The following is a 19,574-nucleotide window of genomic DNA, read 5'->3' on the forward strand; positions in this document are numbered from 1 at the left end:
TTAGTGAAACTAATGGTTTATTATTATGAATACATATTTTTCAACATTAATTAAAAAATATTGACAGTTTTAAAGTGTTTAATTTACCATAATAAGTTAATGTATAGTTTAACTGTTTAAGAAAGAGAAGATTGCCAATTTTTACAAACTCAAAAAAAAAATTTTGAATTTTGTCACTTATAAAAACATTTTTGGTCCTCTTCCAGTTTAAACAGAGTTAAGGGAATAAAGAGAGGTATTGTTAAAAAAACTTTTTGTAATTTTTTTCAAAGAACTTATGTGACAGAATTATACTTAGTAATTAAACAAGCATCTAGAAAATACCTACTTTTTGTATTACTATGTTTCTTTTATAGAACAAAAATATATTTTTATGCATGATACCCAAACAACTAAGAAGATATTCGTTTTAAATTTGCATACAAACTTAAAAAAAAAGTTGTTATTAGTATAAATGTATATTGATACTAAAAATCATAAGTGAATACTAGAAGTTAAATCAAAAAATTTATAAACTTATAATTTTATATGTATTATAATCAGAACTAAATAATAATAAAATCAAAGTTAGGTTTGCTACTCTAACTTTAATAAACAGCTACTTTCAAACATGAATAATACTAGTCTCAAAAATTACGTAAGATGTGCAGTAAATATGATGTTATATTGCAATTTACACCGATAGTTGTACTGTAAGAGTTACATATGAGTAGTTACATCTAGTGTTATGCTACAACAGATTAATACTATTGTTAGTTATTACCATCTGTTTGTATAGTTTTAAATATAAAACCTTTAATTTAATAAAACACAAGCTAACATAGACTATATTGAACAAAACAGCAACTACTTTTACCTAAACACTTAATGTCAATTTAACACGAGATGATTGATTTAAGATCAAATGAATGTTCAAAAAACTTCAAGATAGGCTTTAATTTTAAATTTTATATAAAAGAACTACTCAGCTTACTATTTAAAACAGTATATTAACTATATAAATTTAAAAATACCGTACTATAAATAAACTAAATACTTTACTTATTATTTTATAGAAAAACTAGATTTAAGGATATTTAAGAAAATTTTCTTAAAATACATTAATCATAGGAATTCGTGATAACCCTGAAAAGATCAAGTATGCGTAAATTAAAAATATACTGACAGCTGATTAAAAGAATCTACTACTTAACACCTTTTTTGACAACTACAATTGAAGCATTTAAATATAAAGTAACTTTAACAATAACAATATTTTAATGAAGAATCAATTCATCTTTTGTCGTACAACTTAAATTGAAAAAGTAAACAAACTTTACTCTCTCCTCTCCTAAGATAATAATGATGTTGATCAATACTCATTTGAAATAAGCTTTTTATCACGTGTGGACTTGAATGCCACTGTAGATTTATAATACTTTCGTCTTGAACTACTTCTATTGTAAATTTTTTGTCTTTACAAAACAAATTTTGCAATTGTCTCCAGTAGTAAGTCTAACAGCAAAAAAAAATTCAAATCAAAAAATTGAAATAAACATTTATAGAGTATTTTGGAAAATACTTTCTGTATTTAAAGATGCTTGAAGCATAAAACACTTTAAAAAAATATTAAAGTAGTCAGTTCTTGAAAGGGATTTTTTCATATAACTAATCTTCATACTTTTACAGATTACACAAAAATGCTAACTTATTATATAACGCAGTTTAAAATTAGTGCACAATTAGTTGTAGAATAAGATTTTGATACTATCTATATGAATTTCTCCCTAACATTTGATCCATTTGAAGAAAAATTAGTAGAAGCATTAAAACAAGTTTATGTAATTTTCAACTATTTCAAACTTACTTTCTATTTAGAAAACTTGACATACTCATAACATTCATTAAGTTATACTTAAGAAAAGTATTGCTTAGTTTTATTAAAATATATAACTAATAAGAAATGTTATTTATAATCACATTTATTAATTTATAAATGTTTACCAATTTTTAATAATGTAAAAGTGTTTGTTTATTTTTTTATTTTGGTCTTAAGCTCCCTAGTTTTTATTACAATGAAAAAAATCTGAAAAACTTATAGAATATATTTGCAATCTAAACATATTTATGTATAATAATTTTGTTAAATTGGTTACTATAAAAATACTTGAGTAATAATTACGGCTATGCTACTTTTCATGGAGGTTTAGCAGAAAAATAAAAATGTAAATTGTAAAGTATAACATTTTATGCTTATTAACAAATTTAAAACTATTTACAAACATTAAAATTCAAAATGGGTTTATGTAAATCTTATATATTTAAGTATTGAAAAATACATTGACGGAAAACTCTTATACTTAAAACTGCAAAGCTAATTATATGAACATTGAAATACAATATTTGTATGCTGCAAACTTATAGACTTATATTAAAGGTGTATTTTAACTTTAAACAAATAACTGCGTTCTTAAATTTTATGATAAACCATTCCCAGGGTTCGTGCGCGAAATTTTTTTCATTTAGCCTGACTGAGAACAATTTAGCCTGACATTTTTTCAAAGTAAGAAAAATCCCCTTTAGAAGTCAATTTAGGTATTGGTAACTACTTGATTACTACTATTGTAGTCTTTGACTTCAACCAGCTTTATCTCAAAAATATTTTGAGCATTAAAAATCTACAAAAAGCAACTCATAGCTTAATTACAACTCAATAAAATAAGACTAAATTGTAATAAAGGTGATTTGACTCCCTTATACCCCGTGCATTGTCGCGTTTTATTAAAACTTAAAATGAAACGCTTACACGAGTATCAAGTATTAAAATAAGCAAAAATGTTTATTATAGTATTTTGACTAATACTTAAAGTGATACATAATTATAGATCCTAAAATCTAAATAAATACAGTGATTGTTGACGTCGTATCGGATTTAAAAAGCTTACACTTAAATAAAAAAAAACCCTTAATGTTTTGTTCTTGTAAAGAAAAATTAATTATACCTAAAATTTGTAATCCCACAAAACTTAGTACTTATATTTTAAAGCTAAGTTTTAGTGTTATGAATATCTCTTATAACTTTAAACAAACAGTAAAACAAATGAATAAACTGCTAAGAGTTTTGATCTAAAAAGTATTTGGTATAGTGCCTTTAAATTAGAAATTAAAACAGTGCAACTAACTAAGCTCTGAAAAACATAGCTGACGTAAACAAATTCAAACAAACAGCTAAGTTGTTGAACTAAATTGTAATGTTAAACTGTATTTTTTTTATGAAATTTCATAATTATGACATATATAATCTACTCAAAACAAAATAATGAAGATTCTTAAAAACTTTTTAGATATTCAACAAAAGGTCTTAAGCATTTATATTTACAAATATTGACTGATTTTGTCTTTAATAACTAAATCTTTGTTTAGAAATATATTCACATTTCAATTTGATCTTAAAAAGGTTTCTCAATTTTTCTAATCAAAAATTTTCAAGCATTTGAACTGAGAAAAACTGAGATTCTCAAACTTTAAAATAAAAAAACTGATTTAGCCTGACGTTTTTCAACTTTTTTCAAAAAAACTGATTTAGCCTGACTTAGCCTGACGTGCACGAACCCTGCATTCCTCTGAAAATCTGGAAAAAATCTTATATCAAGACACAAAATACACCTCTTTTAAAGTATGAATGGAAATATTTAAGCACAAATGACTTTAACGAAACACATTTAATCTATTTAATTTCACAGACATCTTTACATGACTCTTTCTTAACTTCAACTATCAAAATACAACTATATGCAGTTAGATATTCTCTAAAATATAAACGTATTGCTGAATTTTATCTACAAAGGAATATAATGACTGACTTTACAAATATTCGATTTCAATAAAAATTAAATATTGATTTACAAAAAAAAAAATAGTTTAAATGATTAAGTACAAAAACTAGACAGCTGAAAAACCATTCACGCCGAGATCTACATGCTTTTTTCAAAAGATAATTATCATTTGTACAATATAATTAACAAATTAAGAAAAAATAATACATTGGCTGACCGTTGAAAAAAATTAAAAAACAGTTGAGCATTACTTAATTTTACTATGACCTTAAGTTTGATTAACTAATGATTTTTATTACAACTACCCGATCTAAACAGGACTAAAAAAATGTAGCAAAAGAAAGCAGAGAAAATAATAAATATTCGAAGTAGAATGTTGATATGGCAGAATAGTAAAAACAAAACGTAGTATGCTTTCTTTGCTTATTTAGCAATTAACATTTATAAAGTTAACATTTATTTGTAACTTGGTTATACAGCAACATTTGTTGTTTTAGTACATTGTTTTTGCAATAACATTAGCTACGGGAACTAATACCTAGACATACCAACACGATTGCATTGTATGAGGAAACAGAAGTATTTATTTGAAATAAATATATGCTTTTCCTTAAATTCAATCAAAGTTTTAACAGTTCAAACAAATGTTGCTGTAACTATTAAAAAACACTTATTCTGATATAAACTTTGGAAAATATTTAATTTCTTCTCTTATGATATACTTGTTCAACATATCTAGATGTAGGTTAAGTTATATTTCCTATATAAATTATAGGTTAAGTAAGTTCCTTTTTAAATATGTAATATATAATCAATGAAACCAAAAGAAATGAAACTAATAAAAATTATTATTCTAAAATGAATACTTAAGCTGTGAAAAATAAATTTAAGCTTTAAAAAGCGAAAAACAACTCACTTTGAAGTCCTTTGACTTGTTATTAATGTGATATTGACTTATACCCTTATAGGATATTGCCAAATGACAGGGTTTTCCTTGTTTGTCCTATGATAAAAATAGTCTGTATATCAAATATCAAATAATATACGTTAAAAAGTTTATCATTGATATTAGCTATTTTTGGTAACTTATAAATGATCTTTAACTTGTACAGCTTTGATACCAGAAATTCAATAATAAACTAGAATTAAACTTAGGAAGAAATTCATGACTAAAAGTAAAAAAGAATGATATTGTACAACCAACTTTGAAACTAAACACAATTACTCAGTAAACAAACTATCAAAAAACAGATTTTTTAACTTACTAAAACAGTTTTACAAAGAGCTAATACAGTATGTTATTTAATTTTTCTTTAATAAGAATTGTTTTTTGAAACAAAAGTTTAAGCTTTATATTTCTGACAGGCTTAGATAGCATAAAAAACTCAAACGCATGAACACTCTACAATTCATAGCAATTATATCAACACAACATCTTTAAAAACAGATCTATTTGTTTAAAGAACATAAAAACACTTTTAAATTTTAAACTTTTCAGTAACTTAATTACAAAGGAGCTATACAAAACTAAATAAATAACAAACATTATCTTAAGTAAATTCCTATAATAAATTAAAAAAAATTGAAAAAAAACTTTGAATTCAAAAAAGTTGGAATATTTTTTATTGAATAAAGACAAGTTATTTGATATCCTAACAATTACTTAGTTAGTTACTAACAAAAGTATACTTTCTTAAGTTTACAAGTACTAAAATTAATTCAATTTTTTATTTAGGTCAACGATAAACTAAACTTCTAAAAAGATGTGTTAACCATTAAAAATACTTAAGAGAACTTTATAAACTTTACAACTAACTTCAAAAATTTTTAATTTTCTAATTTATACTAAATAAATTGCTTGTAAAAAACACAATAAAACAAAGAAAATTTCTGTAACTATTTTTGCAAAACAAAAACACAATGTTAGAAAGCTTTTTTTACAACTGAGTTGAAAGTTGCGCAGCCTAAGGCTGTTATGCTTCATTGATTTTCACGTCTCATCAGATTGTAGTCCAACTAGGGAAATTCTCTTCAAGTATGTATATGAGGCAAACAATTTTTCATCATAAAAGTATTTTAAAACTGTGCTCATATTTATACAAGATATTGAAACTCAATTAAGATTAATTACCAAGGACAAAAAATTAAATCAATAAGTAAGCATAGAAAAAATGTAATGATGTGAAGTCTTAATAGGGTAGAACTTTAAATATATATATAAGCAAAACTTTTGTAATAAATATTAAATATAATATATTTTTTACAAAAACCTGAACTAAAGTACTAAATGAAAAAATTAAAACTTCAAAATGTTTCAAGATCAAACAAGTATTCTTTAGAAATTTTATATAGGTTTTTAAAAATGTAATTATAACACATATATTTAACAGTTTAAAAAACTATAGAATAACCTAGACTTTTAATTTTAAACTTTTTCTGAATAAGATTGCTTCTCTCAGAAATTATAAGAATGTTATGTATTTTAAGCCAATTAAAGATATTTACTTATTTCAAACTATAATTTGATTCGCTACCTATTTTGAAAATTTAATTTACAAATTTATATATGTGGTTCCAAACAAATAAACTTAAAACAAATTGAAATATAAAGTTATTTTGAAAATAAAAAAACTTACTTTAACCCGAAAAAAATGAAGTCCATAAGTAGGAAGATTCTCTGCTAATTCTAAATATCTGGAAGTAAATATATAACAATAAGTATAACTACCTAGTTTGGAATTGTGAGATTTTAAATGAATCAGCACAAATCAAATTTAGTGCAAAACTTAGTGACCACAACAATTATGTATTTAACTAACTTAAGCCACAGGGGGGTCAAGGCATGTTTTTAATTATAATTCATGTTGGCTATCATATGAAAGCTTATACTATTATTTATAAGTCATTTTGTATATAAACTTATTATACCATGAATGCAGTCTAACATAGAATTGTTCTAAAATATTATGTACTACGTAAGCTTTCTTTAAACTTCAAAACAGCATGATCATTTTTTAATGAAATAAATTAATTCATAAAAAATTAATTGAGAAAACAAAGAATAACAGCATATTATTTTTAAAACGCTTATTGGACTGCATTTTCAATTGTGCATTAAATTACAAAGCTCATTTAATCTTATCAAGAATTTTTCTTACTTAGTAATTTGTAGTATTTATTATTTTATTTTACTTAATTAAGGTACTAAATAAATGTTTAAATTATACTTTAATTATAATTTTAATTTAAAATGATAATTGTTAACCAGTTTTTTAAAACTTACATAAAAATTTAAATAATAAACTTTAAGTATAGTGTTTAGAATATATTTCGAAAATAATTATTACTCTTTTTAGTTATAATTTTGAAGAGTTTTACTACTACATGCCAGGGAAGTAATTTAAAATAATATTTGCAGTATCGTAACAATTTTGATTTCAGTTAACATTGTTAAAAAAATACCACTGTTATTTTTAAGTTAAAATACTAAATTAGTTTAAATTACTTTATCGAAAATACACACTTTTACATTACTATAGCCTTAAAAAATTGTTTATCATATGCACATAAAATTTAAGATCGAATTATCTCGTTTAAATAAGTCAGCAGCAACTACTAATAAAAAAAAAAACAGTATTAATACAAATTTCAAATCAAGGTATATAAGAGTTAAATATAGATTGGTTTAAAAACAGTTTGGCTTTATTTGGTAGTGTGAGTAATTGTTTAATTAATTTTCGTTTTTTAGTATACCATAATGAGAAGTAAGTTTAGAGACAGGTTTTATATACTTTGATTACATGAACTCAAGTTTGTAAGAAATATAAGTGCATGTTTTTTGATAGCAGTGTTAAAAAGTGAATTTAAATAAATAAATAAGCTAAGCTCTTCTGCAATTTTTATATCACAAATTTACTGAAAAACTTGACCAAACTACTTACCTGTCATAACATTATGGTACTTAAACCATTAAATTTATAAAATTACAATTGGTTTTTATACGAAAGATTAAGGTATGAACTACAAACTTCATTTAAAAGAAATTAAAATCAATCTTACAACTTTTTAGATAAACTTTTTTTTGTAAAAAGTTTTTTTTATATAAACACTTAGGGTAGGTGTCAGCAAACTACGGCCCGCGACGTATTCTTAGCTAAAAATAACTTGGGCAAAATAATCAAAACTGCTTTTAATTCGACTGTTAGTAAAAAATAATACTTTATAAACGATTATCTCATAACAATTATGATTTTAATAAAATATTTTAATACTTCTATTCAAAAAATACGATTGGCCCGACGACTTTTTTTAGTAAATCTGGTCCATTATCTTTAAAAGGCTGAAGAACTTAGATTTAATTGTTTTTATTTAGTAAATAAATGGTTTTAAAATCTCACTCAAGATATATTTATTTTCATGTTTTTAAAACGATGAGAAGCACCCGTAAAACATTTCTTATATACTGTAAAAGAGTTTGATATATAAACTTAACAAAGATATTTCAAAGAAAATTTTTTTAGAGAGTATTTTTTTCAAATTGACTTGTTATTCTAAAATACATCAAAATAAACTTTATAATTAATAAAAGTTCTTGAAAAAAAAAGCAGGAGATTAAATTTTAGTAAATTAGTATTTTTTACATCCACCCTCCATACGGTACATGTTAAGCTGACAACCATCTCTGATTACACACAATTCAAATATCGACAATTCAAACTATGTATCTTTATTGTTATTTAATGACATTTTAAATATCAATTACATACTTACAATTTGAATCGTCATGCACACTTGGTAGATTTCCTATTTCTCAAAAACTACTTTGGTATTTTTAATTTGAAAAAGTATTTAGTAGCTGAGTTAAATACAAAAAAAAAGGTCAACTCGTGAAAAAGAAGGTTTGCTATCCCTATGGCCTTAATTTAAAAAGTCAAACTTTAACCTAAACACAATTGATAGTGTTTATAAATTTTATATTTATTAAATGACTTTTCGTTAAAAACTACTTTAAACTTACTCCATTACAGCTATTCCTTTGGATTTACCAATGAGTTTCTTATAATTTAGCACAATTGCTTCTTCGCTGTAAAAACAATATTTTATAACAAAACAAAAATTAGTACAAATAAAAGTGTAAACAAAAATTATAACCAACTAACCATACGCTTTCTTTAAAATTCCTTACAATTTTTTTTGGTAAAACAGCTAATGTTTTCAAATTTTCAATTGCTTTTTGATCACTGTTGTAAATTACTTTTATAATAATATTGTTATAAGTATTTACAAGTAAAAATAAGTGCTTCATTATGTAAAAAGGCAAACAATAAGTTAGTATATTAGGGTTACATGATTGGTAAGAACGATATTGCAATTATTTCAATTTAACATTATTAACAAAAAAATACTATAGTATTAGTAGATTATACAAATTTCTAAAGTAAAAAAAATATCATGAAAAATGTTTTAAGCGTAAATTGCTATAAGAAAATATCTAATACAACAAATAAAAAAATGTAAACAATGAAAGTGTGAAAATTACAACTTCTACTTCATAAAAATCTTACCTAGAGTAATTCCCAAAATACACCTGTAATATAAGTGAGTTTAATTCTGTGTTAAAAAGTTTAGTTAAGACGAAGTATGAAAAACGTACGTTTTATAAAAATCAGTTAGCATTATTACTTAGTTATTTTATTATGATATTAAGTTATTTCGATAATATATTTAAGTAAAAAAGTTGTTCTAGCTAGATAATACTTATTTATAAAATTAGTAAAACTAAAATTTAGCGTAACAAGGTACAACCTGAAGTACATGAGCAGCAAGTTGAAATACTGAATGAGCTTCTTGAACCTCTAACAATCCCTTTCATATTTATATTAGTAATTTTTTTAAAAGGAATTTTTCTATACAGTTGTAAATAAAGTATACTGAAATGTTACTTATGCAAATAGCTAGTAATTTAATAAACCACCTGTTTCAAGTTAGTGCGAAACATACTTTAGGTAACTTATATGTAGAATATTTATTACAAAATTCAGAAACTGAAACGATGTCCGCACTTTCAATAATTGTGAAACAAAAACTAAATTGATTATCCTTAAGAATACAAAGGGTGTGATAAAATAGGAACTATTTTTTGGATATACTTTTATAACTTTTTTTTTACAAATTTTTTCAAATAGCTACAAAGCTGTCAACTTTTGTCCGCAATCTATAACAATAACAAAATATTTAGGTATAGATTGCGGACAAAAGTAAATAAATTTATGCACAGAGAACTTAATATTTTTTGTTTCTTAATTTGTATAATTGTTCAAAAGTTAAAAACAAAATACAGAATTAAGCTCTATACAGCTAAGCTTTGATAATAATTTGAACCAATTTTATAGTAGAAAAATGTTGTATACAAACAATTTTTTATCTTAAATTCTTAAACTTATACACAAACAATTTGTCATCATAACGAACATAGTATTAGCAAAAAACTTTAAATAAAAGCAACATATCTGAACAATACTTTTACTTTAAGCAATCGTTATACTATTCAATATTGATATAAAGTATAAAAAGATTATATTTCTAAATAAACCACCTTGTACACTAGATATCTGATGTGAAGGAAATACAGCTCAGCAGCTAAACACGTATTCAAAAGCTCAACACTTTCTGCGAAAAACCTGCATGAACTCAAAATTAATAACTTAAAACTAATAATTTGTAGTCATTACTACAACAGTGTAAGTAAATGTAATCAAGTTAAGAAAAATTATGTTCATAAAAAGTCTACGCTTTGCTCTACAATTAGAACTTATATTGCTAACATATTTCATAGTCAAAAAAATTACTAAAATGAGTAGTTCTAGCTTAACCAAGTAAATTGAAAGATAATTACATATTATTTTTTTCTCTACCTATTTACTGGACGGCTACTAGAAGAAAAACAACCCAAGCTTTAAAAATATTAATCGATTAAGGGCATAGGAAGTATGGAAAACTTTTGGTTTATATATGAAAGCTTATACTATAATAAACTATACCTTTTGAACTCTCTAATTTAATACCCTTATATCTTAAAACTAGTGATTTTAATTTTAAATAATAGTAAAAAGCAGCTGTTAGCAACTAAAAGATCTTTAAATTGAAATGAACATGTAAAAAAACTTTACAAATCAGACCCTTTAATATTAGAGTAATGTTATTTCAACTTTATTATTATTTTATTAACTATTAGTTAAGTTTTACTCTCCCTATAAAATATTATTGTAAGTTTTTATGCACTCTTGATTAACTTTATTCAATTACCTCTTTAGTCAAAATAAATATATTAATTAAAATGAAAACAAGTGATCAAAGTAGGTTAAATAAAGCAAAATATTAAGAATATAAGCTTAAGAGATAAGTGGTCAAACGTGTTTAGATTTGTAAAAATTTGATTCAAGTATTTTCCCTTTAAATTATTGCATGTAGTTTGTTATTTTATGATTAACTACTTGTTTTAAAAGTAAAATAAATATCTAGGACATCAGTATATAGCTGTCAAGAGATTTAAACTTTTTTTTTAAACTTCATACTTTTTCTACTTAAAAAATAAATCAGAGTCATTATTCCTTTTACTTAATAGTTTTTAAACTTTTGTATATTTTCCTACTGGTGTTTATAACAAACTAATAAATTTACTTTACAGCAAATCTAAAGTCCACTTGATTTGCCTTTTTAATAAAGTCTTGATGAGTCATCAACTTGTCATTGCAAACCCATCCTTCGAAAACGCTGTTTAAAGTAGTTAGTGTAAAAATATTGTGTTATATAAATAAAAAATTAATAAACATTAATTTAACCACCATCTATTTTAGAAGTATTAATAACATTTTTATAGGTTGTAAATAAATTTTTTAAACAAATTTTAAATAAATTAAATCTTATAAACTTTTTGTATTTGTGACTTAGTTTATAAAAAAAAAAGTAATTAAAAAAGTTCTACTTTCTAAAACTACTACTTATTAAGTACCCAAAACTAAACAAATAAAAGATAGATAATTAAAATTATGTAAAAAATTAATAGGATTAAAACAAAGAAAGCTTGTTTTATAACTTGAACACTTCTATATTTTGTGTGTTTTCTGATCTTTGACAGTCATGTAAAAGCATATTTATATTTTTTGATATCAAAAACAAATAAAACGTTTTATAGTATATCTACTAAAATTAACATAATAAACAAACTTAAATGAGTTTTTTTAAACTAATTATGACATGATTGCCACTTATTGTCATGAAAAATAACTGGAGTACAAAATACCAGGGTTTATAGTATTTACAACTAATCTAAGTGGGTAGGTGTCAAAAATGCACGAACAGAAATTTTTCCTGGAGAGTCATTTTTGCACGGCATCACTTTTGAACCGGTTGAATTTTTTTTTCAAATTTGATTTCTTTTTTTTTACAATTACTGTTAGCCCTAACCTTTACTCTTAACTTATTTTTACTTCTTATTTTTTTTTACTACCACTGTTACCCCTAACCCTTTGTCAGTAATTTTTCATTTATTAAGTTCTCATTAATTTATTTAATTCTCGTGCAAAATTATCACTCGTGTAAAAGTGTCTTTGTGCAAAAATGTCCATATGTGCAAAAGTGTCTTCGTGCATATTTGACCCGTTCCCAATCTAAGTAGCGGTAGTCAATAGTTAGTAAATTTAACTGATAGTTTAAAACAAAACGTATCAAAGAAATTAACATTTAAGACTAAACTTAAAAGATTTAATAAATGTATACTATTTATATATCTTTTAAAGTGGGAAATACTTAAATTACAACAATTTATCAAAACCTAGCTTTTTTGGGTTAGTGCCAAAGTTATTTTGAATAATTCTGCACAAGTAAAGCATTTTATCTGGTTAAATTAAACAAATGTAATGACGTGATAATGCTTATAAACTTTTATTCGAAATGTGAATGTTTTGATTTATATTTTGGCTTATCAAACTTATACAAACTGACTGAAGATCTGGCTTACTTTTAAAAGTCAATAAAAAAAATTAGAATGTAAAACACTGCGTTTTATTTATACTAAATAAATAGTTATATATATATATTTATTTATTTATTTATTTATTTAATTAATTATATAAAATTATATTATTCAAATTCAGCTAATCGTACAATAAACTGTACCATTACTACGTCACAATTATTATAAAAATTATAAAATCGAAATTTCTGTTCACTATTATAATAAACTGTAACTTACTGACGATCACATGAAATTTTACATTTCAATGTGTGAAACAGCTGTTTAAATTATAGTTTTTACATAAATAATAAATATTAAGCTCCAATTTGATTTGTCGAGCACTATCGATCAGAACTTTGTATAAAACCTTTATATATTATATATAAAGTCAGTTATAGAATGAAGTTATTTAACTTGATATATTAAATCTTTCACACTGAGCCCACCTTAAGGACTTTATTAATAAAAAGGTTTATTTAAAGATGTAAAACTCAAAGGACTCGAGTTTCGAGCTTATGCACTCATCAGCTTCAAAACAAGTTTAAGGGCATAGGGGGGATAAACACCCTTTTTTGGTTTTTTATCTTATCTTATATAGTTTTTACTAAGCTACAAGATGCTTTTTACAGATTTTAAAAATTCAAAACAATTTTTGAGATATAGCCGGTCAAAGTTGGAGGCAACAATAGGAACCTTATGGGAGGCGCAAACTAAAACGGCAAATAACTAGAAATCACTAAAAATCTATCTCCTCCTACGTTTTTTGAGATAACTACCTCAAATTTTCAGGAAATGTTCCTTGCAATATTTAGAAAATTCTGTTGGAACAGAATTTAAATAAATTGAAAAATAAAAATTTTATAACAAAAAAAATAAAAAAAAATGTTTTTTTTGTTTATTTTTTATATAAAATTTTTATTTTTTAATTTAATTAAATTCTGTTCCAACAGAATTTTCTAAATATTGCAAGGAACATTTCCTGAAAATTTGAGGTAGTTATCTCAAAAAACGTAGGAGGAGATAGATTTTTAGTGATTTCTAGTTATTTGCCGTTTTAGTTTGCGCCTCCCATAAGGTTCCTATTGTTGCCTCAAACTTTGACCGGCTATATCTCAAAAATTGTTTTGAATTTTTAAAATCGGTAAAAAGCATCTTGTAGCTTAGTAAAAACTATATAAAATAAGATAAAAAACCAAAAAAAGGTGTTTACCCCCCCCCCCTATGCCCTTAAAAAAAGCACAACACAAAATACACTAATGAAAGTTAAAAATTTTAAATAAATAGATTATGAAGTAATTTTGGAACTATTAAAAATCATGCAAAACGGCTCGTGCAAAAATTAATTTACCAATCGACAATAAACTGGCAAAAATTCATAAAGCTTCAGTGAGTAACTATATATTAGGACAGATAATTGAAAGAGATGAAGATAAAATTAAGATACAAACTGAAATTTAGATTATTTTAAGATGAAATTAAAACTTGTTAAACTTTAAAAGCGATTATTTTATATGTCTACAAGACGATACAAACTCGCTTCTTTTATTTAGGCATCTCTTGTCTTTCAATGCATATAAAACGGATGTTGCTTCTTTGAGACACAGCCTACATATTGGGCTATTGCCGTCAGCTATAGGCTGTGCTCTTTTTATAACTTCCCAGGATATTTCAAAGTCAATGCCGCTGCGCTTTAAGCCACAAACATACTTTGAAAGTTCAGTGTCATTTTCATATGATTTTTCAAAAGATTTTTTATGATTGGCATACCTGAATCTAAACTGAGTCGAGCACAAGCCGACATAGAGCCTCGTCTCAATGCCTGATTCCCAACATAATAAATCAACGCCTAAACAAACGATCAAGTAAAGAAGAAAATTTTCTAAAGGCAAAAGATGAATATGAAAAAATGCGGATACGATAATAAACTTAAATTTGAAAAACTTGAGCAACAACCAAAAAATAATCAAAAACATAAAAGAAAAAGAAATGTAATCTGGTACAACCCTCCTTTTAGCAATTTGTTAAAAACTAATATTGGAAGAAAGTTTATAAATCTAGTCAAAAAACACTTCAATAAACAAAATCCGCTAACAAAAATTTTCAACAAACATAATATGCAAATAAGTTATTCGTGTCCAGCAAATTTAGAGAATACCATTAAGGCACACAACCAAAAAATTTTAAATCAAAACTCAGGAATTCGAAGTCAATGTGGCTGCGCTGGTAGCTGTAAATATAATTTGAAAGGGGCAATTGCCGTTCAGAGAACATCGTTTACAAGGCCACTGTTAATTCAGGCGTTGAGACGAGGTTCTATGTCGGCTTGTGCTCGGACTCAGTTTAGATTCAGGTATGCCAATCATAAAAAATCTTTTAAAGGCAGCATATATGAAAATGACACTGAACTTTCAAAGTATGTTTGTGGCTTAAAGCGCAGCGGCATTGACATTGAAATATCCTGGGAAGTTATAAAAAGAGCACAGCCTATAGCTGACGGCAATAGCCCAATATGTAGGCTATGTCTCAAAGAAGCAACATCCGTTGTATATGCATTGAAAGACAAAAGATGCCTAAATAAAAGAAGCGAGTTTGTATCGTCTTGTAGACATATAAAATAATCGCTTTTAAAGTTTAACAAGTTTTAATTTCATCTTAAAATAATCTAAATTTCAGTTTGTATCTTAATTTTATCTTTATCTCTTTCAATTATCTGTCCTAATATATAGTTACTCACTGAAGCTTTATGAATTTTTGCCAGTTTATTGTCGATTGGTAAATTAATTTTTGCACAAGCCGTTTTGCATGATTTTTAATAGTTCCAAAATTACGTCATAACCTATTTATTTAAAATTTTTAACTTTCATTAGTGTATTTTGTTTTGTGTTTTTTTTTAAACTTGTTTTGAAGCTGATGAGTGCATAGGCACGAAACTCGAGTCCTTTGAGTTTTACATCTTTTAATAAACCTTTTTATATATATACATATATAAATCTATACAACCTCATAGAATGTTAAAACCAAAAGATAAAAACAATGAAGAACCACCAAAAAACCAACCAACTGTTTAATATGTTACAGTAAAGTATTTACTTAAAGAGTTTTATGAAGTTTTAAAATAATCAGCTCTACAACCTCTTATCAAATGCATGAAACTAGCCTGATTTATTTCGAAAGTTTTATTTAGCATCTATAAGTTTAGCAAGTGGCAATTTCATAAAGAACTATAATTTTAAAGTTCATTATTTATTAAATTATAAGTATTATATATAATTATTATTTCAACTAAGTAATTATTTGAAACAATTAAAAGTCTATTTAAAAAACTATTTTTGAGGCTTCATTTGACAGTATCAGAGTGGCCACTGAATTTTTAGAAATATCTTTAAGGTTTTCTTTTGTTTTTAAGTACAAGTGTTTTTTTTTACTTTTCTTGTAAAAAACTAAATATGAAGAAAAACGTAATTAATAGTATATAATTACTGAAAAGAAAATATAATGTTATTTTGAATTTGTACAATAATAAATTCAACTCTGAATAATGTTTAAATTACACAAAATACAGCGGTAATTTTTTCCTGATCAAAACTTTACTAATTTAAAACAAAGTTTTGCTCATAATTCCTGGTTCTTTTTTTTCCTTAGTTTTCCAATTCCATATTTTTCAGTTAAAATGACCACCCTGAACATACATCAGTACTTAACATATAAATTTTATAAAAAAACAATCAAAAGTCTATTTGAATAATATTTGTTTACAACAACCGAGGATCTCCCATATGCAAATATAGGAGTGAAACATTGTTTTGTTAGTAATAAACTGTTTAAATAAATAATAGATAAAAATCTCCTTAAAGACATTTAAGTCGAAAACTTTTAAATTGTTTGATAAAAACAAGTTACAATATTATAAGTTTTTATAAAAGATTGTAGAACGTAAATTTAGTAAACGTAAATATTTCTTGTTAATTTTTAGCTTGATTGATTACATAAGATTACAAGATCAAAACAAAATCTGTGATTCTTTTGCATACAATCTTACAAAAAATATTGCTTTATTATTCTTTATCAGTAATAAACATAACAAAACATGTGAAAAAACAAATAAATTTAAGATATAATAGAGCTAATATAAACAAAAAAATAGTGTTTTTGTTTATATTAAGCTTTAAAGCTAAAAAATATCTCTAACATGCACAGCTATATACTATCTTGGAATTTGGTTCAAAATATCAAAAAGTTATCCTAAATACTTTTCAAAAAAACCCTTAATAATCTATTCTAACATGAAATTTTTCAAATATAAAGAAATATTTATAAAAGTTAAACAAGTATTGTTGAAAATAAATCTACATAAGCCTAAAATAACAGAAAAATAATGTAAAAGTAAAATATTTTTAAATATGTAATTTTTCATCTTACATAACAAACATATTTTAAGATATAATATACTGAAACATTAAAACTAAAAAAATAAAACAAAGAAAGAAAGCTCAAAACATATAAATGATGAAGTAAAACTCTAAAGACTAAGTTATGCTTTAAAACTAAATAAACAAGTTAAACCATTTATTTGCAGAAAATATAAACAATCTATATGTTGAGTAGTAAATCAAATGCTAACAAAATATTCAAGTAATAAACACTTTTAATATTTTTTCTTGATTATTAATATTGTGTTATGCACATGAACTCTAAAACCATTAAACTTTATGATTAAAATGAATCGTACATTGTTGTGTATACAATGCAAAAAAAAAGAGTTTTTACAATGATATTAGGAAGCTAATAGTAAAATATTTTACCATTCTATTGTAAGAACTAAATAAGGCTTTATTAATGTTAATTAAAATTATGTAAAAACTTATAACAGTAAACAAGTAATGACAAAAAATATAGCTTGCTATATAAAAAAAGAGTTAAATAATCTAGATAAATTATAAATAAATATATGTTACAAAAATTAAATTAAATCAGTATTCACAATTAAACAAACTAATCTTACCCATCCACATTGTACATAATTCTAAAATAATCTTTTTCCTTTAGACCAAGGTAAGAACAAACTATATCCACTAAATCCTTACCAGTATGCTTTGACTGTAAATTAATTTGATTAACTATTTATAATTTCTAAATTATGTTTAACAAGTTTAAATTTAATACTTATATTGTTACTAACAAAAAGTAACCTGAGCTTTAACCTATAAATAAAGTTATATGACTTTAACTGGACTCGATTATTCAGGGTTGCCAAAGGTTTTTTAAAATTTCTTTCAGATTTCAAAAGTACAAGTTTTTGGGTCTATGTTTCGTATAAAATTAAGTTTAAGGTAAAAAACTGTCTTAGTTAGTATAACAACATTGATAAGAAACTGTAAAGCTATTTTAAATAAGTTATTTCGATAAATAAAAAATTAATGATAACAAAAAAAATTATCAATATGATATTTTTTTTGTTTCAAATCAAAATTTCTTTACTTTACATGTAAATTTTTTTTTAAATTCTAGGTTTTTCAGATTTTTATTATTTTTGTTCAAAATTCCAGTTTTTTTCAAGATATCTCAAATTTCAGGTTTTTCCAGGATTCCAGATTTTTTGTGCAACTCTGTTATCGTCTTATCTAAAATGAAGTATATAACTAATTAAAAGAAAATTAAACAGGCACATCATAAAAAAACACTAAAGTTTACAATAAAGTTATATTTCAGTATATTTACTAAATTTAGTAATGAAGTTAACATTTCATGGGTTTACAATTAATATAAGTTTTTTTTTTGTTTTTATTTTACAGTAAATTACAAAAAATTATACATTCCTATATCAGTACAATTGATAACAAACTAAGAGTAGAATCAAATATTGATAATTTTATTTAAAAAAATAAAATATTTTATGAAGTTGCCTAGGAATTTTTTAATAAAATGCATCAAAATTAAATGTAAATCTAGAGCCAAAGTTCTTAGAAATTTACTATCAGGAAGAGAACTTATGTATTATAATTTTTTTAAAGGAACATTTGAATTCAAAAATGTGATATTAATATCTTACATTAACAAATTAGATCTAAAATTTTACTCACCTGTAATTTTATTTCAAGTCTTTTTCCATTAGGTAGGTAAACATTGCATTTTTTAATTGCAGACATAGTTTAATAAAACTAATTTTGTTTGTTTATCAACAAAAAACTCTCATATAGTTTTTTTTCATTTATTTGGTTTAAATCTGTCAACTATATAAAAATTATTATAGCAAGTTTGTAAACGAATTTATTTAGAAAAACTAATGTTGACACACAAAAGTTGTAAAAAAAAACTACTATATATTATTAAGCTTCAGCAATTATTAACTTTAATTTTCTAGAAAATATCTAAATTTCTTAGACTAACATAAAGTCTACCAAAAGTATATTGTCTGTTAATCAAAGTGATACGATTCAACCTTTATGCTTTTCTTACAGCACACTTAAGTCATGACTTTTGCCTGACAGATAATTACATATGTTTTCTTTGATAGATTTCTTAGATAAAAAAGTTTTACAGAAGGTGGTTTTAGATATAGTGGTAGGATTTAAGGGTTTATTGTAAAACATGAGAAACTAAGGCCTTTGTAATAAAAATTAAAAACAGTGTCTATTTGTGTTAGATGTATAAATAACTCTTTTAAGAAGAACTCAAACTTGTACTGGTTTAAGAGGGTGTAGTAATAGATCTATACTATAAGGCATACTCAAAGAATATCAAAT

General features: G+C 24.3%; 1 protein-coding gene across 7 annotated transcripts in view; it reads right to left on the reverse strand.

The window, feature by feature from the left end:
- The window catches only part of LOC145849251 (uncharacterized), a 46,016-nt gene extending 26,959 nt beyond the window's left edge, over window positions 1–19,057 (reverse strand). For all 7 annotated transcript variants that reach the window (XM_082954392.1, XM_082954394.1, XM_082954393.1 and 4 more), the window contains exons 1-11: window positions 18,912–19,057; window positions 17,834–17,928; window positions 11,496–11,588; window positions 10,411–10,495; window positions 9,621–9,680; window positions 9,380–9,402; window positions 8,975–9,055; window positions 8,833–8,898; window positions 6,452–6,509; window positions 4,732–4,818; window positions 1,315–1,494 (exon numbers count right to left, since the gene is read on the reverse strand). In XM_082954392.1, the coding sequence (XP_082810518.1) occupies window positions 1,315–1,494; window positions 4,732–4,818; window positions 6,452–6,509; window positions 8,833–8,898; window positions 8,975–9,055; window positions 9,380–9,402; window positions 9,621–9,680; window positions 10,411–10,495; window positions 11,496–11,588; window positions 17,834–17,928; window positions 18,912–18,977 (894 nt within the window). In that variant the 5' untranslated portion in view covers window positions 18,978–19,057. The remainder of the gene's footprint in view (window positions 1–1,314; window positions 1,495–4,731; window positions 4,819–6,451; window positions 6,510–8,832; window positions 8,899–8,974; window positions 9,056–9,379; window positions 9,403–9,620; window positions 9,681–10,410; window positions 10,496–11,495; window positions 11,589–17,833; window positions 17,929–18,911) is intronic.
- Between the last annotated feature and the right edge of the window lie 517 nt (window positions 19,058–19,574).

The sequence above is a fragment of the Thalia democratica genome, chromosome 1 (assembly GCF_965202585.1).
Source record: "Thalia democratica chromosome 1, ktThaDemo2.hap1.1, whole genome shotgun sequence".
Taxonomy (NCBI): Eukaryota; Metazoa; Chordata; class Thaliacea; order Salpida; family Salpidae; genus Thalia; species Thalia democratica.